The 16,864-nt window shown below is 41.1% G+C and overlaps 1 protein-coding gene across 1 annotated transcript in view; it reads right to left on the reverse strand.

Moving 5' to 3' along the window:
• Positions 1-1,414: 1,414 nt before the first annotated feature.
• Positions 1,415-16,864, reverse strand: part of COL3A1 (collagen type III alpha 1 chain) — a 97,152-nt gene continuing 81,702 nt past the window's right edge. Inside the window, exons 40-51 of the mRNA XM_063116273.1 lie at positions 14,430-14,537; positions 12,907-13,014; positions 11,938-11,991; positions 11,658-11,765; positions 10,050-10,103; positions 9,838-9,945; positions 7,786-7,839; positions 7,520-7,627; positions 6,959-7,232; positions 5,339-5,526; positions 4,903-5,145; positions 1,415-2,458 (exon numbers count right to left, since the gene is read on the reverse strand). Coding sequence (XP_062972343.1) covers positions 2,312-2,458; positions 4,903-5,145; positions 5,339-5,526; positions 6,959-7,232; positions 7,520-7,627; positions 7,786-7,839; positions 9,838-9,945; positions 10,050-10,103; positions 11,658-11,765; positions 11,938-11,991; positions 12,907-13,014; positions 14,430-14,537 — 1,554 coding nt within the window. The 3' untranslated portion in view covers positions 1,415-2,311. The remainder of the gene's footprint in view (positions 2,459-4,902; positions 5,146-5,338; positions 5,527-6,958; positions 7,233-7,519; positions 7,628-7,785; positions 7,840-9,837; positions 9,946-10,049; positions 10,104-11,657; positions 11,766-11,937; positions 11,992-12,906; positions 13,015-14,429; positions 14,538-16,864) is intronic.

Raw genomic sequence — 16,864 nt, forward strand, 5'->3', positions numbered from 1 at the left:
CCATGCACACCCGTACTAAAAAACACCCTGAGGGAGGCTGAGGGAGGTGAAGTAGTGCAGCTACAAGGAGGGGAGCATGAAAGGGAGAAGTAATGGAAGCAAAAGGAAGGAAAAGGGGGATCATGCAGAGCTTGGCTAAGCTTGGTTTGTCAGAGACCAAGGAACAACAGCAGCAGTTGATTTGCACTCTCTCAATAGGGTAGGAGGGGGCTTTTCCCTCCCTGCAAGATCAGGGCTCTCTTTTGAGTGTGGATCTGGCTAGGTCAACTCTTTCAAAGAGCTCTGCTTTCTCAGCTTGGGGGAAGTGTGTGTGTTTGTGTGTTGTCCCTTTAAGAGAAATGGCCCGCAAAGGGAAGGGGCTTCAAAAGCAGACAGATGGTGGGGGCCACATTAAATTATCGGTTCCCCACCGTTGCTATAAAGCCTCTGGCTCCACACAAACTGTATTTCCCTGGAGAACATCACACTTTTGGCAACAGAAATGTTTTTCTCAGCATTCAAGAATGACTCATACTGTTCAAGAAAAATGATAAATCTTTTCTTCAGATTTCTCCCCCTTTGCCTTTATTTGTTGGTCCTCATCCTGAAATTGATGTCTAAATCAGTGATGTAGGAGAAATCAGTGTCGGTTTGTTGTTGGCTGAAATTTACCTAGTTCACACTTCCCATAACCAGACGCAGAACTGAGTTGAAGTCCATATATTTGCCAGCTTGTGATGCGCTTTGTGGAACAAAAATATAATAATAATAATAATAATAATAATAATAATAATAATAATAATAATGATACCTTTGAAAAGTGGGTACGAAAAATGTATATGTTTGAAAAATATACACAAAATATACACACTTTAGTCCATGGGAGAAAAATGTGTACATTTAACGAATGTGCACAATTGAGGTGTATATATTTGGGGGAAGGGGAAATGTGTACCAAGAATTTTCAAGTGTAAAGGAAGAACAAAGCTCGCAATCTTATACGGACATGAGTCAGAACATTCTTCAGAGAATCTGGCTAAGTCAGAGTTTTTCTGATTCACACGCTTCTAGTGTAAATACATTTAACAGCTTTTGTCACCTTCTCCCTATGTTGTCCTCCCCTCTGTTGAAATTTGGATAAGCTCCTTGTTGAAGGACTTCCCTATACTCTGTGAAGTGGCATTTACATGGATGGAAATCAATTATCATTATGCTAAATAAATAAAGGCATTATAATACATCTTTGAGAAATTTTCTATTGTTTATGAAACTTCTGGAAAGAGATATGGCTGGTAAAGCACATAAATGACAATCCAGAGTTTTATTACAATATTTTATTATGTGTCTCTGTAAGGAAAAGACCAACAACCGTATAGAAGCTTACAAAGATGGTTAACCTCCAACACTATAGATGTGTTAAAGTGACAAAAGAAGCTCAAGATTTTGCATCTTTATTGACTTTTACAGAGTGAAGGAAGAAAAGCCCTCAGGAATGGCCTACCAACAGTATGACTTTCGATGAGAGACATTTACAATTGTTGTCAAGCCTTGATGTTTTAATGCAAGCCAATAAACCTGGCTTGCAGATTTAGAAGTGAAAAATACACAACTAGCACCATCACATTTATCTTTTTACACTTCCCTAATTTTAGTGGTCTTGACCAGCAATGACAGGAAAGTACAGGAGCACCCTTAAAAATTCAATGCAGTCCAGCAATAAACTTATATTAGTCTGTTGACCTCAGGGCATTCACTTCTTCGGATGGACTGTATTCTGTTCACCACAAATCACAGTACAGAAACAAACAAAAAAATCTGACCAGATGTATTCACGGCTCCCAACATATTTTACTTTGGCTTTTTCGGTGTGAATCATCAAACTCATCCCAGTTTCTGTCCATGTTGAGGTAGTTGAAACAGGGAATTCTCTCTAGCTTTATGAACTGCATGTTATCATGGAGGGTAAACTTGGATGCTGGAATTCGTCAGTGCTTGATCAGTGGGCAGGTATTCAACTAAAATTACACAGTTTTGCTGTACTGAGTGTTGAGGTTGTAACGTAGCACCATGGAGATATTGTTGAAACATGGGATTTTGGTGAAAGAAAATAGAGCAAAAGGCGTTTTGTTGTACTTTGTGTAAGAGCAAAATAAGAAAAAGGTAACCCTTTATGTCAATTTATCTCTTCCTCCCCTTCCCCTCTCTCCAGAATTTTGGCAAATAAATAACTGGGATACAGTTGATTTGACTCTAATTGTTGAGAAGGTTAAAACAAGAGCAAAGTTGGAGTGTGATTTTTTGGTTGGGCTTCAGAATGAGCATTATTCTTGGTTTATAAGAAGCAAACTGGGCCAATGTCCACACCGAATTCCTGATTGGGTGCGCCGATATCAAAAGGCGCAATATCGATCACAGGCAACCTCATTGTCTTGCGTGTTCTGAACTCGAAGACTGTTTGACCCCATTCGTCAGTGTGTTTCTGTGAAAAGCGAAAAGAGAAAGGACTTTAACCCAAAAATCTTCTCAGAGAAATGCCTGATTAGCGTCTACAGGGGCTTGTCTATACGGCCTGTGTACCCTCTGGTGGCTGCGCAGTGGCACTGCTTTGTTTATATGACGCAGCTGCCAACTCACAGCCACCATATGCTTTCCGCCCTGGAACTGCACTTTTAAAAAGCTGTTGACTGGCCACGACCTTTTCCCTTACTTCCCACTGTCTGTCACCACCGACAGACAGTGGGAAGAGGGTGGTGACCTCACTTCAGGCAGGGGTAGTTCTGGGGGCACATCAAGCACAGCATAGGTCGGGGGGACGTGTGTGAGGGCCAGGCAGAGGGCGGCTTGGTGAGCTGAATGACTGCAGCACTGCCTGGAAATCCTGCGCTCCCTCCGGCTGCGGAGATTTGCAGGTCCCCTCTCCACAGCTGTGATGCCAAGGGGTTTTGAGGAATGAGAAGCAAAGCTACGTTGTCAAGGCACCCACCCAGGAGGTCCCTTTGGACTGTTCTGTGGTGTGAGAGAGGAAGTGCTGAGTGTGTCTTATGATTTCCCTCTCTGTGCTTCTGAGTCACATTTTTTTAAGTAAAAGGAAGAAAAGAAAAATAACCCTGATTTAAGGTAAGACCACCCCCTTCCATTTTTTAGGGTTTTGCCTATTGAATGTCCCTTTAAATTTTGTGTGAGATGGGTGGTCCCACAAAAGCAGGGTGGTCTTCAGCATGCCTTTCACATTCTCCATTCTGTCCCCACATTGGGAGTGCTGGTTAGCAGTGGAGCTGATGGCTGTGGCTATGCCAGCAGTGTTTGCTCTGGGGAAGTGGAACCCTAAATCCCTTGTGCTTTGTCTCTCATCCCTTCTAGAGAATGCCTGAAGCAGGCATCCTTCCTCATGGGTCAGACGTAAGGATTGACAAATCCATCTATTTCGGTTTCTCCCACTTCCTAAGTTTTCCAGTCTTACGTTCCGTTAAGCACTGCACTTTGATTGGTTACGTTCCTGAACTTTGAGAGTTTCCTTTGGAAGTTTGCATGAAAATTCATTCGCGTTTAGGTGGCCATTGCATTTTGGTGCATGTTGGAGCACCAGCAGGTAAGTGGACACACAGGAAGCTGCCTTATACTGGGCCTGTTCAGACAACATGCCAAGCCATAGTTAGACTACTAACCCTTTTGTAGCAAGTGGTGAGTGAGCAAGTTTAAACCATGGATGTGTAGCCACCATATTTAGGAATAGTTCACACAACATGCTAAGCAATAACAGTTAGATCAAAATGCTTAATCATCATGGTTTAGAGTGTTGTCTGGACAGGGTTACTGAGTCAGACCAATAGTCCATTTAGTATTGTTTGACCTTGACTAGCAGCAATGGCTCTCCAGAGTTTCAGGCAGGAGTTTTTCCAGTCCTAGTTGGAGATCCCTGGGAATGAACCTGGGACCTTCTGTAAGCAAAGCAGGAGTTTGGGCACTGGGTTATGGCTCCTCTCCTAAGTAGGGTGGAAAGGCATTGTGGAGGGGGGTTCAGAGCATCGGTAGGTGGGGGAATTGGGCGACACATACCAGGAAGGGGACTATGGAATGGGGAGTTTGCTCACCACTACTCTTAAGCCTACATAGAAGATGGAATGTCTGTATACAGTACTATGTGTGAAAGCCCAGCTCAAAATCCCTGCTTCCCTGCTAGCAAGCAGTGTAGTAAAATTTTACTTTGCTCTTCTGTTTCTGACTCTTGGCTCCTATAAATTCTGTGAAGGGCTATGTGAAAATACTTCTGCAGTAGAAAGTCCTAGGGGTTGGATCCAGTCCAGGAGGGATCAGATCCAGATTTATGCTAGATCAACAGTGCTGATGGAAATAGAATTCACAACCATCTTCTTCCCACAGCAGCCCTTCCAGCACTGTGACAACACTATGCAGAGAGCCAGGAGACCTTTCTGAATGGGGTGAGTCATGATGTGAGGGGGATCCCTAAAAAACAGGCAGAGGGACCTTCTGGGAGCAGAGCCCTTCCTCTCACAGAAGGTCCCTTCTTCTCATGGAAGGCACATCCTGGATCCAACCAACCCCAGTTAGGTGTACTTGAGTCCCCTTCATTTCAATGAGACCTAAGTTAGATATTAGTAACTTTTCACGTTGATTTCAATGAAATCCAAGTGCAACTAATATCATTTTGATCTAGTCCATTATACTTGGGGTTATCCAATCCATGCATTCTATTGAGCAATGTGGTAGTGTAGGCAGTTCCCAAACCATATATAAATAAAACCCAGGGCATACAAATCCATGGAATTGGTACAGAAAATGCACCATGTTAGGATTTTTGTTCATGCAAGAGGGTGGAAAATTTACTAAATCTAATGGCGTAATATACCAAATCCCTCTTTCATAAAAGATAAATGAACATTTTTGAGGTTTTTGTTTACTTACAGTACAGCCATCTTCCAGAACAGTGTATGTGAATTTGCTGTTTCCTTCTGCCTTGATTTCGCTGTCAGTAGAGCTCATCAGCTTAAGTGCTCTCTTTACATTCCCACTGGCTTCATCCATGTAAGCGATGCTGTTTTTGCAGTGATAGGTGATATTCTGAGAGGCGCGACTAGAGAGAATTCGAAGGAATGCCAGTTGAACATCTGCAACTTCTTCTGGAAGTTCTGGATCTCCGTAGCTGAACTGTGGTGTAAACACAACAGGGTTGGCCACTGTTTAACACAATTGTGACCATCCGCTTCTGTCTGGCTTGCTTTTTGCTCTGCCAGATTGAACCGTTTCATTAACAGCAAATGAAAAAAACGAAACTGTATTGATAAACAACTGCAGCACACACTCTAGTCAAAGTTACTTATTTGAATGATAGTGTCCTTACCTGGAAACCTCCATTCATAGACTCTCCAAACCAAATATGTTTCTTTTCAGGTCCTGGGCTTGTCCACCAGTTCTTCTGTGGAACATTTTTGGGATTGGCATTGATGCATGTCTCTCCAGTTTCCATATTGCAGAATACTTTAATAGCATCCAATTTGCAGCCTTGGTTAGGATCAACCCAATACTCTCCTGCAAAGACATTGCAAAAAGATAGTCCATACATGATCTATGTAGGGATGTGATTCTTTGTTGTGTCTGTTGCAAATACTGGTGCTACTGCCTATAAATTGTTAGCATTTTGGGACGTAGGAACACAGAAAGCTGCCTTATACGCGTTCAGACAGAACACTGGTTCATCTGGCCTGGTATTGTTGACACTGACTGGCAGCAACTCTCCAGGATTTGAGGCAGGAGTTTTCCTGCCCTACCTGGAGATGCCGAGGATCGAACCAGAGACCTTCTGCATGCAAAGCAAATGCTCTACCGCTAAGCCACAGGCCCTCAAATTCTACCCCTCGAGTTCTAGTCCCATAGTGAATGAGCAACAAGAGTAACCCATGGGGAGTGGGGATGGGGTGGGGAGGCAGAGGCAGAGGCAGTCAGCTTTCCAATGAGTAGTTAGAAGAAAACAGAATCAAAACTCCAGTAGACTCAATATAATGGGAAAGATATTGATCCGTTACATTAAATCTCTACAGATTTTTAAATTACAAACACGATGAGGTCCCAATGCTATCTAAGAAGATGTTAAATTATATTGATGAGAGCTGTAAGTCTTTTCCCATATTATACATTGACCACTTAGGGAAAATTCATTCTTGGACTAATCAGAAGGAACATAGCAAACTATATAAAGTTCCACTTGCTATCCCTGTTCTCCACCCCCCACCCTGCGCCCCCAACAGTATCCATTATGAATTTATGGAAATCCAACACTACAATAATTTAAAAACAACAACAGTGCCATTACTGGGCACATTAGTAGAATGATCATATCCAAGACATGAATAAAATATTATTAATATATTTGGTACCTAATAATAATAATAAAAATAATAATAAAAATTGATTTGTACCCCACTTTTCTGTCAGACAAAATGGTGCTCAAGGTGGCTAACAGTAATGAAAACCAAGATGAAAATAAACTTCGTTAAAACAACATAAAAACATTGCATTTCATCAGTTAGAACAGTGGTACGGAACCCGGTATCTTACAGATGCTTTGTACTACAACTTCTATAATTCCTGAACATAGACCATGCTGGCTAGGGCTTATGGGACTTGTAGTCCAAAATACCTGGAGAGCACCAGTTTGCCAACCCCTGGACTAGAGGCATTAGCCATTACTCTATGCGTCCTTCTCTCCTGTTTCTGGTCAAGTCTAGCGCAATTGCACCGTGCATCTTTCCATTCGTACCCCCCATTCATTGACTGACATTGATGGGGAAGCACATGGTGTCTTGAAAACACATCGCATATTGCACTGCCAGATGTTATCAGAAAGAGGGCAGAAAGGGATATGGGGCGGTGGCAGCTCTGTCTCTTGTATTGTCTGGGACAGTGTATGTTTGGAGGATCCATTCTGTCTCTCTGATTTATGCAAGAATAGAATGGAACATACCACTCTTAAGTTCAGGATGGCAAAACTTCAGATCTCTGCAGTTACGGGCTGGGTTCTTCCGTGAACCGTCAGGGCTAATGATGTTTTCAATCTGGTTATTGATTGATTTCAGTGAAGTTATAACATCAGTCATTGCAATTTTGTCTTCAGGTGTCTGATCTCTGTAGTAGCCTTTTTCCATGCTTGGCTCAGGACCTCCTCCACCACCACAACATGGGCCAGGAGCTCCAGGTTGACCAGGAGGCCCCGGAAGCCCACTATGACCAGGTGGACCCTATAAAACAAAACAAACAATCTGGTCAGGTGGACACACAAAGTGAATGAGTATTCAGATGTAACAGGCACCTTCAGCCTTGTTTGGATGTAGTCACTCTGCAAGGACGTGACTTCCCTTGGAGGTGGGTGGGGGGAATCTGACTTGACTTGTTTTGCCATGTCTTGCACCAAGTTCCCTGACTGTAGGACTAGCACATAGAGCAGAGTTTTCAAGAACACGTCCCTCACAAGTGGAGCATAAGAATGGAATCTTTCCATTGTCCTAAAGAGTGCTGTATCCCTTACCGCAAGTCCAGATTCACCTCTGCTCCCACGAGGACCGGGAGGACCAATGGGGCCTGGGTAGCCATTTGAACCAATTTTTCCAGGTGGACCACTTGGTCCAGGAGGACCCTAAAAAGCACAGGTAATCAGTTAATATCTGCATTGTTCATGTCTGGAGAAGCACTGATACAAAATAAGATGGGGTCAGAGTCCATTAATTCTCTCTAATTTGTCTAGCCATAATTTAAAGATGCATCCAGCTGAGGCTGAATAGGGGGATTACTTACTCTAGCACCTGCAGGTCCTGGGTTTCCATTTGGACCCGGGGCACCCAGTGAACCCTGTTAAGACAAAATTGACAAATAGAGGTAAATAAATCCAGATCTGACACTCCTCTTCCTATGTTGCAACTCAAACTTTGTTGCATTCATTACAACAGGTGGCGACAACCCCTAACTGCTTTGAGCATGATTTTTTTTAATGAAAAGGCAGGGTATAAATCAAACAAACAAACAAACAAATAAATAAATAAATAAGAAAAATCTATAAGTAGGGAATGATCCTAGATCAACAGCAATGATTTGTGCTAGGTGGAATATCTCTGAATAGCCAAGCAAGAGGGGAGAGGTGCTCCCTCTACAGCCGGCTTAAAATTTTCTGGAAACAGAACACTGAACTAGTAGCATGGTGGCTAAGAGGCTGAGCTTTGAATCAGGAAATACTCAGTTCAAATCTCATCTCTGCTGTGAACTCAATGGGCTTAGGCAAGCCACTGTCTCTCAGCCTAAGCCAACAACAAGAACAAGAACAGTCTGGTCTGGTGTAAAGCATACTTTTATACCCTGGACATACAAATCAATGGGGGTTGTGAGCGCTTAATTCATTTCATTAGTCCAGCTAAAAAAAAAATGGTGCTCAAAATTCTCATCAGTGCTCTAAGGATTGCACTGTCAAAGCCAAATATAAATACTATGATTCTCTGTTTTCTAGCAGTAGAGTCTGGTGGCTCCAATTTCAATGGGGCTGTAAATCCACTCTGGGTTTTAGTCAGAACCAGCCAGAATGCTAAAGGAACTGTCCAAGGTGCTGGATCTATTTTGGAGTTAGCATTCAGCACCTTGGATAGTTCCTTTGGAGTTCTGGCTGGTTCTGACTAAAACCTAGAATGGATTCACACCTGCCGTAATCGGAGCTGACAGCCTCCACTGTTTTCTGTATTATTACTTTGTATGGGTCGATATATCATGGCAATGAGAATGGTTTAGAGAGCTCAATGCTTTTCAATAACATTCAGTTCAACAGGACTTGAATGCTTGCATTTCTATAGACTATACCAAAGACCTTGAAAGTCGATCACTCATGGATTATCTACTGGTTTCAGGATTGAGTGTCTCCTTTGAGTTTCATACCACTGTAGTCACTGTTCAAAGAAAGCTGGCTGTTCCCAAGTCCTCTTGACATCAGTCGGACTTGAGTTAGTTGTGATGAATGTGCCACATTGATTTCAAAGGGAATAAAGAGCACCTTTCTCTGAAGTAGAACCATTGAGCTTTTGTATCAGAAAAACAACAATGCCATTTGTAGCAAGCAGCTCTTTTCATGCATTGCCCTGGTTCAGAAGACGCCTTAAACCACAGCTTCACCATGGTTAAAGCCGTGGTTTAAGGCGTCTTCTGAACAGGGGTATTGTTTCCCAGGATTTAGGGATATAACAAAATGTCCACCTACACTCCTCCAAAAATGAAACAATAACATTCTAAAGCAATATTGCCGGATGCCTTCCTCCCGTGAAACATAATTAAAAGCTAAGAAATTGGATGGGAAATGCCCAAATGCTTGTTTTTCCCCACCAAACCATGCAATCGTATATCAGTTTTAAGATGAAAATGGGGTTGGGGGTGGGGAAAGAGATGAAACCGTTTTAATAAAGGAATTGTTTGTGCTCCTTTTCATAATTTGTCAAAGTTATTTGTGCTTATTTTTGGGATCATCTAGACACTCTGCATCATTTTGCTCTTCTGCAAGCCAACAGACTTCTAAAAACTTATAGGTGGACCTGAATTATTAATTTTGAAAGAAAATCAATTCTCAATTTTTTGGTTGCTCTTATTAAAAGATCTGCTATTGGATGTGAATGAATGATGTAAAGACTTTGATTTTATTGCAATGAACTCCTACAGTTAAACTCTAGCCATACTCTAGTAGATGACTGTTCCAAGCTTTTGTGTTTTGTTTGGATTCTGTATATGAAACTTCTGATGTATAATTTATGAATGCTAAAATGTATATATTGAAATAAAAACAAAAATAAAAAAAACCAACCCCCCAAAAAAACTTACAGGTGGACCAGGAAGTCCTGGGTTACCATTCATTCCTCGATGACCCTTCATACCATTCAGTCCACGTTCACCAGCTTCACCTTTATCACCACGTGGACCAGCAGGACCCTTTAGAAACATATTGAAGAAAAGGATGTTTGTTTTTAAATGCATTTCAGCTTAAAGAGAACTAGCAACATATGTAGAGGTGAAGTTGCAAAGTGGAGACTTACAGGAGCACCACGGATCCCAGCAGGCCCAGCAGGACCAGCTGGACCACCAGGTCCCTGAAAAAAAACAAAAACAGGAATGGGTGCACTTCAGGATTGCATCTATGTCCAGGATCTACTTCCTAGTTATAAATTTGCCAAAAAAACAGAGTGAATATTCACATCACAGCTAATAACACTGTGCTCTCAAATATACCATTGAACATAAAGTACTAATGCTGCCTCTGTGAGTTAGGTTTTCAAAAGAACTTACATCTCATACTGTTTTCCCACAAGAATATGCCCTTAGATCCGTTTGGCGTTTCGCACCGGATTTGGTTATGAATGGCTTGTTATCAGCAAAACTGATCGGATTTAAATAGGGATGTGCACCGGATTTGCACAAATCCAATGCAGATTTGTCCAGTTTGGACAAATCTGTCCAAACTGGACAGATATGGACAGATTTGGGAGATTTGGTCTGGATCTAAGTGGGGCTCCTCTGGAGCAGAACCTATCCGAATCTGAACCCTTCTGAAGAGTCATTACCAATTTGGATTAGGAGGGACAGAAAGACACAAACAGTGGGTCTCCCGAAATTGATACATTTCCCCCCAACCTCTCCATATAAGAAAAACATCAGGGTGGGTTGAGGGAGCAGAGAGAGAAGGGAGTGTAGTTTTGTGTCTGGCAGCTCTAGCTTCTAATCACAGTGAATGCTTTTACCAGGGTTCTTCAATCCCTGTGTTTTGGGCGAAGGATGTTGAAGTAATATATCACAGGGCTGCTCGGTGCTTTTTGCTAGTTCTCTCTCTCAGGAGCAGGAATGTTAAAAGAGGTTTGGAGAAGTCTGTGGGACCTTGCAGGGTATAGCATTGGGTGCTTGCTTGGAAAATGCTGAATATTCATGCTCTCCTACTTCTGCCACTGGATGTTCCACATCCATCATTCACCCCCCCCCATATTGCATTTTCTGCCATTTTGGTGCCAATTGAGCAGAAAACAAAATAGCCTTGACTTGTTTTTAATTCATCATAACTCCCTAGCACAAAAAGTGTAATAGCCATTTGTTGATTTCCAGTGATGAAAGTTTGGATTTCTGAATCAAGATGCAGATTCAGAGTCAAACTGAGTGGCCTCTGAAACAGTCCAAGCCAAATTGAACTGTTTTCTGAATCACTATGTTGGGGTTCAGACTGAATCTTGCGGTTAATGCACAATCCCATAGTTTTTCAGTTGAGTATATCCCCCCTCCCCGCGCAAAGCACTAGAATATGAAGTATATTCACCTCCCACAGTTTCCAGCATTTCAAAGGAAATGGCATCACAAGGACCTATTGTATTCGGAAACTTTTCGAGATCCCTGATTACAGATAGCTTCCATTTTTTTTTCTCCTCTAGTTTGTGGCAACTTCTGCAGTTGCTAGATGATGGGATCTACTGGAAGTAGTTCACCTAAAAACATCCACAGTTACTAAGTGGATGTTTTCTGTGGTATTATTGCTAGGTTTCCCTTTGTAAAACAGAAGTCTATAGTATCAGATGAAAGTAAATAAAATATACCTTAATATAGATACTAGGCTAGTACAGGGAACAAACAAAAACAGAATTTAACATTGTTTTCATACTTACGGGTTGTCCTCTATCCCCTGGTTTTCCGGCTGGACCAGTATTACCTGCAGGGCCTGGATGACCTGGGGCCCCTGGTGCACCTGCAGGACCATTTTCGCCACGATCACCCTGAGGAAAAGAACATCACAGCCGATGTGAACAATTTATTTATTTACTAAATGTTATGTCAGTTAAGCATGGGCAAACTCTAATATTAACCAAGGCCTAGGAATAGGTAGCAACCACAATAATTGTCATTATAAATACCACACACAACTGCGTCACTTAGATAACTACTCACCTTTGGCCCTGAAGATCCATCACGACCTGGCAAACCATCAGATCCAGGGTTACCCTTAGAAATACAGAATGATAAGTGTTTAAATATGGGCATAAACTGTCCAGAGAGCTTTGGTTATTTGATGGTATAGAAATGTAATAAAATAAATAAATGTGAGACATACATTATGGTGGGATGTGGGAGAGGCACCCCGCTTGTGGAACACCCTCCCCTTGGAGACCCGACTGGTGCCGACGCTGGCTCCATATCAGCGCCAAGTTAAAACATGGCTTTTTATCAAAGCCTTCAAGGGCTAGATTCTCCATGGTTACACATAGTTTTAATTGTTTTTAATTAAGAACATTAGATGTGCCATGTTGGATCAGACCGAGGGTCCATCTAGTCTAGCACTCTGTTCACACAGTAGCCAACCAGCTGTCAACCAGGGACCATCAAAGCAGGACATGGCGTTTTATTGCTTTTAAATTTTTTCCACCAGTTTTAATTTGTTAGCAATTTAATATGATTTTAGCTGTGTAAATTATTTATGTTTATATTGTTCTGATTTTATCTGTATGCTGCCCTGAGATTCCAGTGATAATAGGGGTGGGATACAAATATTTTAATAAATAAATATATAATAAAATAAATAAATATAAAAGCAATGGGAGAAACATTAAAAAAACCACCCATTAAAACTACTGAAACTTTTATCAAGTTCTTTAGCTTGGGCTATCACAGATATATCACAAGTTGCACTTGCATATTACCTCAGGGTCAAACTATATGTTATGTTAATTGTATAATATGTTGTGGAGGATAATCGTTTTGTTTTTACTCTAGGCGAAGTGTGTGTGTGTGTGCCATAATTTCAGGATATTTGAATGAGATCTATTTTTTCAATTTTTTTGGATAAAGTGCTGTGTCACTCTTTTAAGCATAGAGAGCATTTATCTCTGGGGTTCAGCAAATATGAAAAAGATGGCTTACATCTCTGCCTGGTTCTCCAGGGCTTCCCCTAATGCCTGAAAGACCTGGTGGTCCTGCAGGCCCTCGTTCTCCTGGGTTACCATTGGTTCCTGGTTTGCCATCTTCACCCTGTAATGGATGGATAACACATTGAATTTTTAAAAAATCCTTCTAAATTTATGAGTAGCTGTTACCAGAAAACACCTTTAAGAAGCAGTGGATGGCCCACTTTGGGCCCATTCAGAAGACACCTTAAACCATGGCTTTAACCATGGTGGTTAAGCCAGAAAGCTAGGTCGTGTTCAGAAGACACCTTAAACCATGGCTTTAACCACAGTGAATAAGGCTTTTTTGCTTTATTCATCATGGTTAAAGCCGTGGTTTAAAGTGTCTTCTGAGTTCAAATTCTAGTTCAGTTCAGTTGTTGTTGGACTACGGAGGAGGTTTGCTGAAAAACCTTCCTATTTTAAAGGGCAATTCTCCCAGTAATCCTAGAATACAGGCACTAAGCGCTGAACGAACCATATATCAAAATCCCATTAGACCCCTATATTTTTGCAGAGCTTTCTACACCCAAGCATCAAATTAATTCTCAGACTATGGCTTGTATCCAACATTCTGCTAATATAAGTGGTTCTGTCAATTAAACTGGGGGGGGGGGGGGCTTCAGCTATTGGGTGGTATAGAAATGCAATATAAATAAATAAATAAATAAATAAGGCCTCAGAATGGGCTCTGGAGGGCTGAGAAACCCTCAGAAATATATTATTACATGGTGAAGAGGGGAGGAGAGGATGGGAGAAAGTCCTGTTGCATTAGTGGACATCTACCAGCAGGACATTGAATTTCACCTTATATCATTAATACATGTCTAATTTTTCTACTAAAGTGTATATCTCTATAAATGAAAAAGGATAGAGATTATATATATATATATATATATATATATATATATATATACACACACACACACACACACACACACACATACATCCCTAAGACAAACATGTGATTCTATACATTTCTGATACCTGATGAAAGGCATCATCCAAATCTGAGAGGAGAAGCAACCGAAGTTGCATTGAGCTATACTTTCATCTCACTGGACATAATTGCCAATATCAGTGGACAGTGGATTCATTCAGTGTGCATCTGTGATTGGGCTTTTGTAAGAGATAGGAGAGAAAGCTAGTTGGGGTGGCTTGGGGCATGGGGGGCAGTACTTTTTTGTATTTCTCTTCCCATTGTTTTTTCTTTTCTGCTGCCATTGGCAAACAGTTTAAAAAAATATTAGAGAAAATGCTGCCACTGCCCTGCTAACAATGATAAGTGCCCCCCATTCATTACCCCAAATTACACCTGTTCACCCTCCCCCAAATTCATTCCCACAATCCCCCCTGTTCACCCCTCCACCCAAATTCATCCCTCCAAATCCCCCTGTTCAAATCCCCCCAAAAAAGCTACGTTCAAGAATGTTCACTTTCGGCAAAGTCCTTGTTGTATTAAATGCTTTGGATGGTTTGAATAATGGAATAATGGCTCACCTTTGGACCAGGTTGACCAGAGGAGCCAACCGAACCTCTCATGCCTGGCAATCCCGGAGAACCACGTGGTCCACTTGTGCCTAATACTCCCGCAGGACCTGGGTGACCCTATGAGAGATAAATCAGTCCAGGACAATACACTTTTAGTGACAGACTTATAATATGGGTTTTGAGGTAAAGGTTTTATCTATACTTACTAAGACATGTGTACTTGAAAAAAGAAATGTTTATACAGCAGAATACCTTCAGCTGAGCACATGAAAAGTTTTTAAATGCAAAACAGAGGATAAAGAAAGATACCTGCTGTATTGCGGGCTAATCTCAGGGCCAGATCTACACCAAGCAGGATGCGACAACATTTTGAAAGCTTTATATGGAATGTGTCCTGGGTCCTAACAGTTGTCACTACTGTTATAAACTGATTTAAAGCAGTAGTGTAGATTCTTCCCAGGTTGTAACATTCTCCTGATAAATTTTTTTTGTAAGGTATCTTTGGGTCATCTAAGGATTGATTCATTAAATAAAAATCCTTTGGTTTACAAAATAATGTTAAGGCTCTAGAGCTTTCAACCAAGCACCAAAAAGAAAGGAGAGATCTGAAGATCAGGTTATCATGGATCCAGAGGAAGGCTGAAAGAGATCTCTCCTAGAATCCAGGGTGTAGAACTCAGCAAAGTCCAAGTGGGGAAAATTAATCCAGGTAGAGAGTATAGAAAATATTTTCAAATGAAAGTTGCTGTGAAGCCCAATCTTCACCAGTGAGCAAAATGAAATTAGGGGGCAAAAACTACACCAAGCTGCTCAGGAGCCAGGTTCCTGGGTCAGAGAAGCTGGCCTTGTGAAAAAATAGCCCAACATAGTCTCAAAGCCAAGGGAAAACATGTTCCAAAAGAGAAAAGAGGACTCTTCTTCTCTCAAAAGGGAATCAAGAACCAGGCTGAGCCTGCTTCTCAGACGTCAGGCAGCAAAACTCTCTGCCCTCAAGGAAAGCAAAGGCCTGTTTATGAACTAAAGTTTCACTCCCATTTAATTCCATAGCTTCCATGTGGTCACACGGAGGGGATTGCTTGTCCATGTACAGTACATCCACCCACACACATGCACACGTCACAGAAATTCATAGCTGCTTCTGCTTTTAATCCAGATGGCAGTTATTCCCTTTCAACATTCTGAGTGCTGCATCATGAGCTTCCATAAGCTTTCATTAGCAATAATTTATTTATTTTAAAAAAAAAGTAAATTGAATTTTAAAATAAGCAAAGCTACTCCATCAAATATAAGATCAAAGAAAAAGGAAATCATCAGGACTTTAATTAGGCAAGCCTTCATATCCACAAAGGCTGGACAAAAATTCATAAAGGTTTTTTTTTAACAAACACTTTGGCCGAAGGAGTTTTTCCCCCCCTACTTTAAACTGCCCTCCTTCCCTCAATGTTTTACCAATATTCTTGAAATTTTCAGGTTATGTAAAACGAACATTTCTTTCTGGCAAATGTAAATTTCAGGAAGATTGGTGAAACATCTTTGATTGTATGAATCTTAGAATGACCAGCCCCATGATTACCCCTTTTTAATAGTAGAAGGCTTTCCCCCCATCTATTGAATCTTAACTAAAGACTAACTATCTCTAATGGCCCTGCCATTAAAAAAAAAGGGGGAATATGGTGAAAGAAAAGAGAGAGTCTCTTTTCTAAAGGAAAAGAAAGAAAAGTAGGACATTGTAAATTGCTTAAGCTGCAAGAAAAAAAGGGATGGTTCAGAGAGGCAGGATCTACATTTATACGTTTTCCCTTGTTTATATTCTCTCATGTCCATGACATGGTTTGTACTTGATAATCACCATCAACTCTTTAAACTTCCATTTGTGCATGTATGTTATGATTGCCAATTATGTGGTGATATATATTTCTGTGGTTTAGAGACTAGAGGATTATGATCCCACAGCTGTGAGATATTTGCTTTCAAGCACACATATGTAACCTGTGATTCATGCACATTGTTCTTTAAATGTTTGTTAAATGTTTGCTAGATGTTTATTAAATGTTTGTCAAATGTCTATTCATATTTATCATATGAATGCTGACTTGGATAAATCATATTGAGGCTTTTGGTATGCGTACAATACACTGGGCTTCCCAAGCATGGTGCACTTAACTTCAGGGGCGTTGGTGGATCCTTTCCCTCCCTTTCATTCTTTCAGTGAGGGTTTCTCCTTAATTCTTTTTGTTTTAGGATCTACACTACTGCTTTAAAATAGTTTATAACAGTAGTGTAGAAAAGAGACGGGGGGAACACCACAATGCAGATGCCAAAAGTGACACAAGCTCTGGTGTTAGTAAAAATTATTATCTTTAATAATAAAAAAATTTCTTCAGTACAACTGTTGAGGCCCAGGACACACTCCATATACAGTTTCCAAACCATCTTCAAAGTGT

Source organism: Elgaria multicarinata, chromosome 2 (genome assembly GCF_023053635.1).
Source record: "Elgaria multicarinata webbii isolate HBS135686 ecotype San Diego chromosome 2, rElgMul1.1.pri, whole genome shotgun sequence".
Taxonomy (NCBI): domain Eukaryota; kingdom Metazoa; phylum Chordata; class Lepidosauria; order Squamata; family Anguidae; genus Elgaria; species Elgaria multicarinata.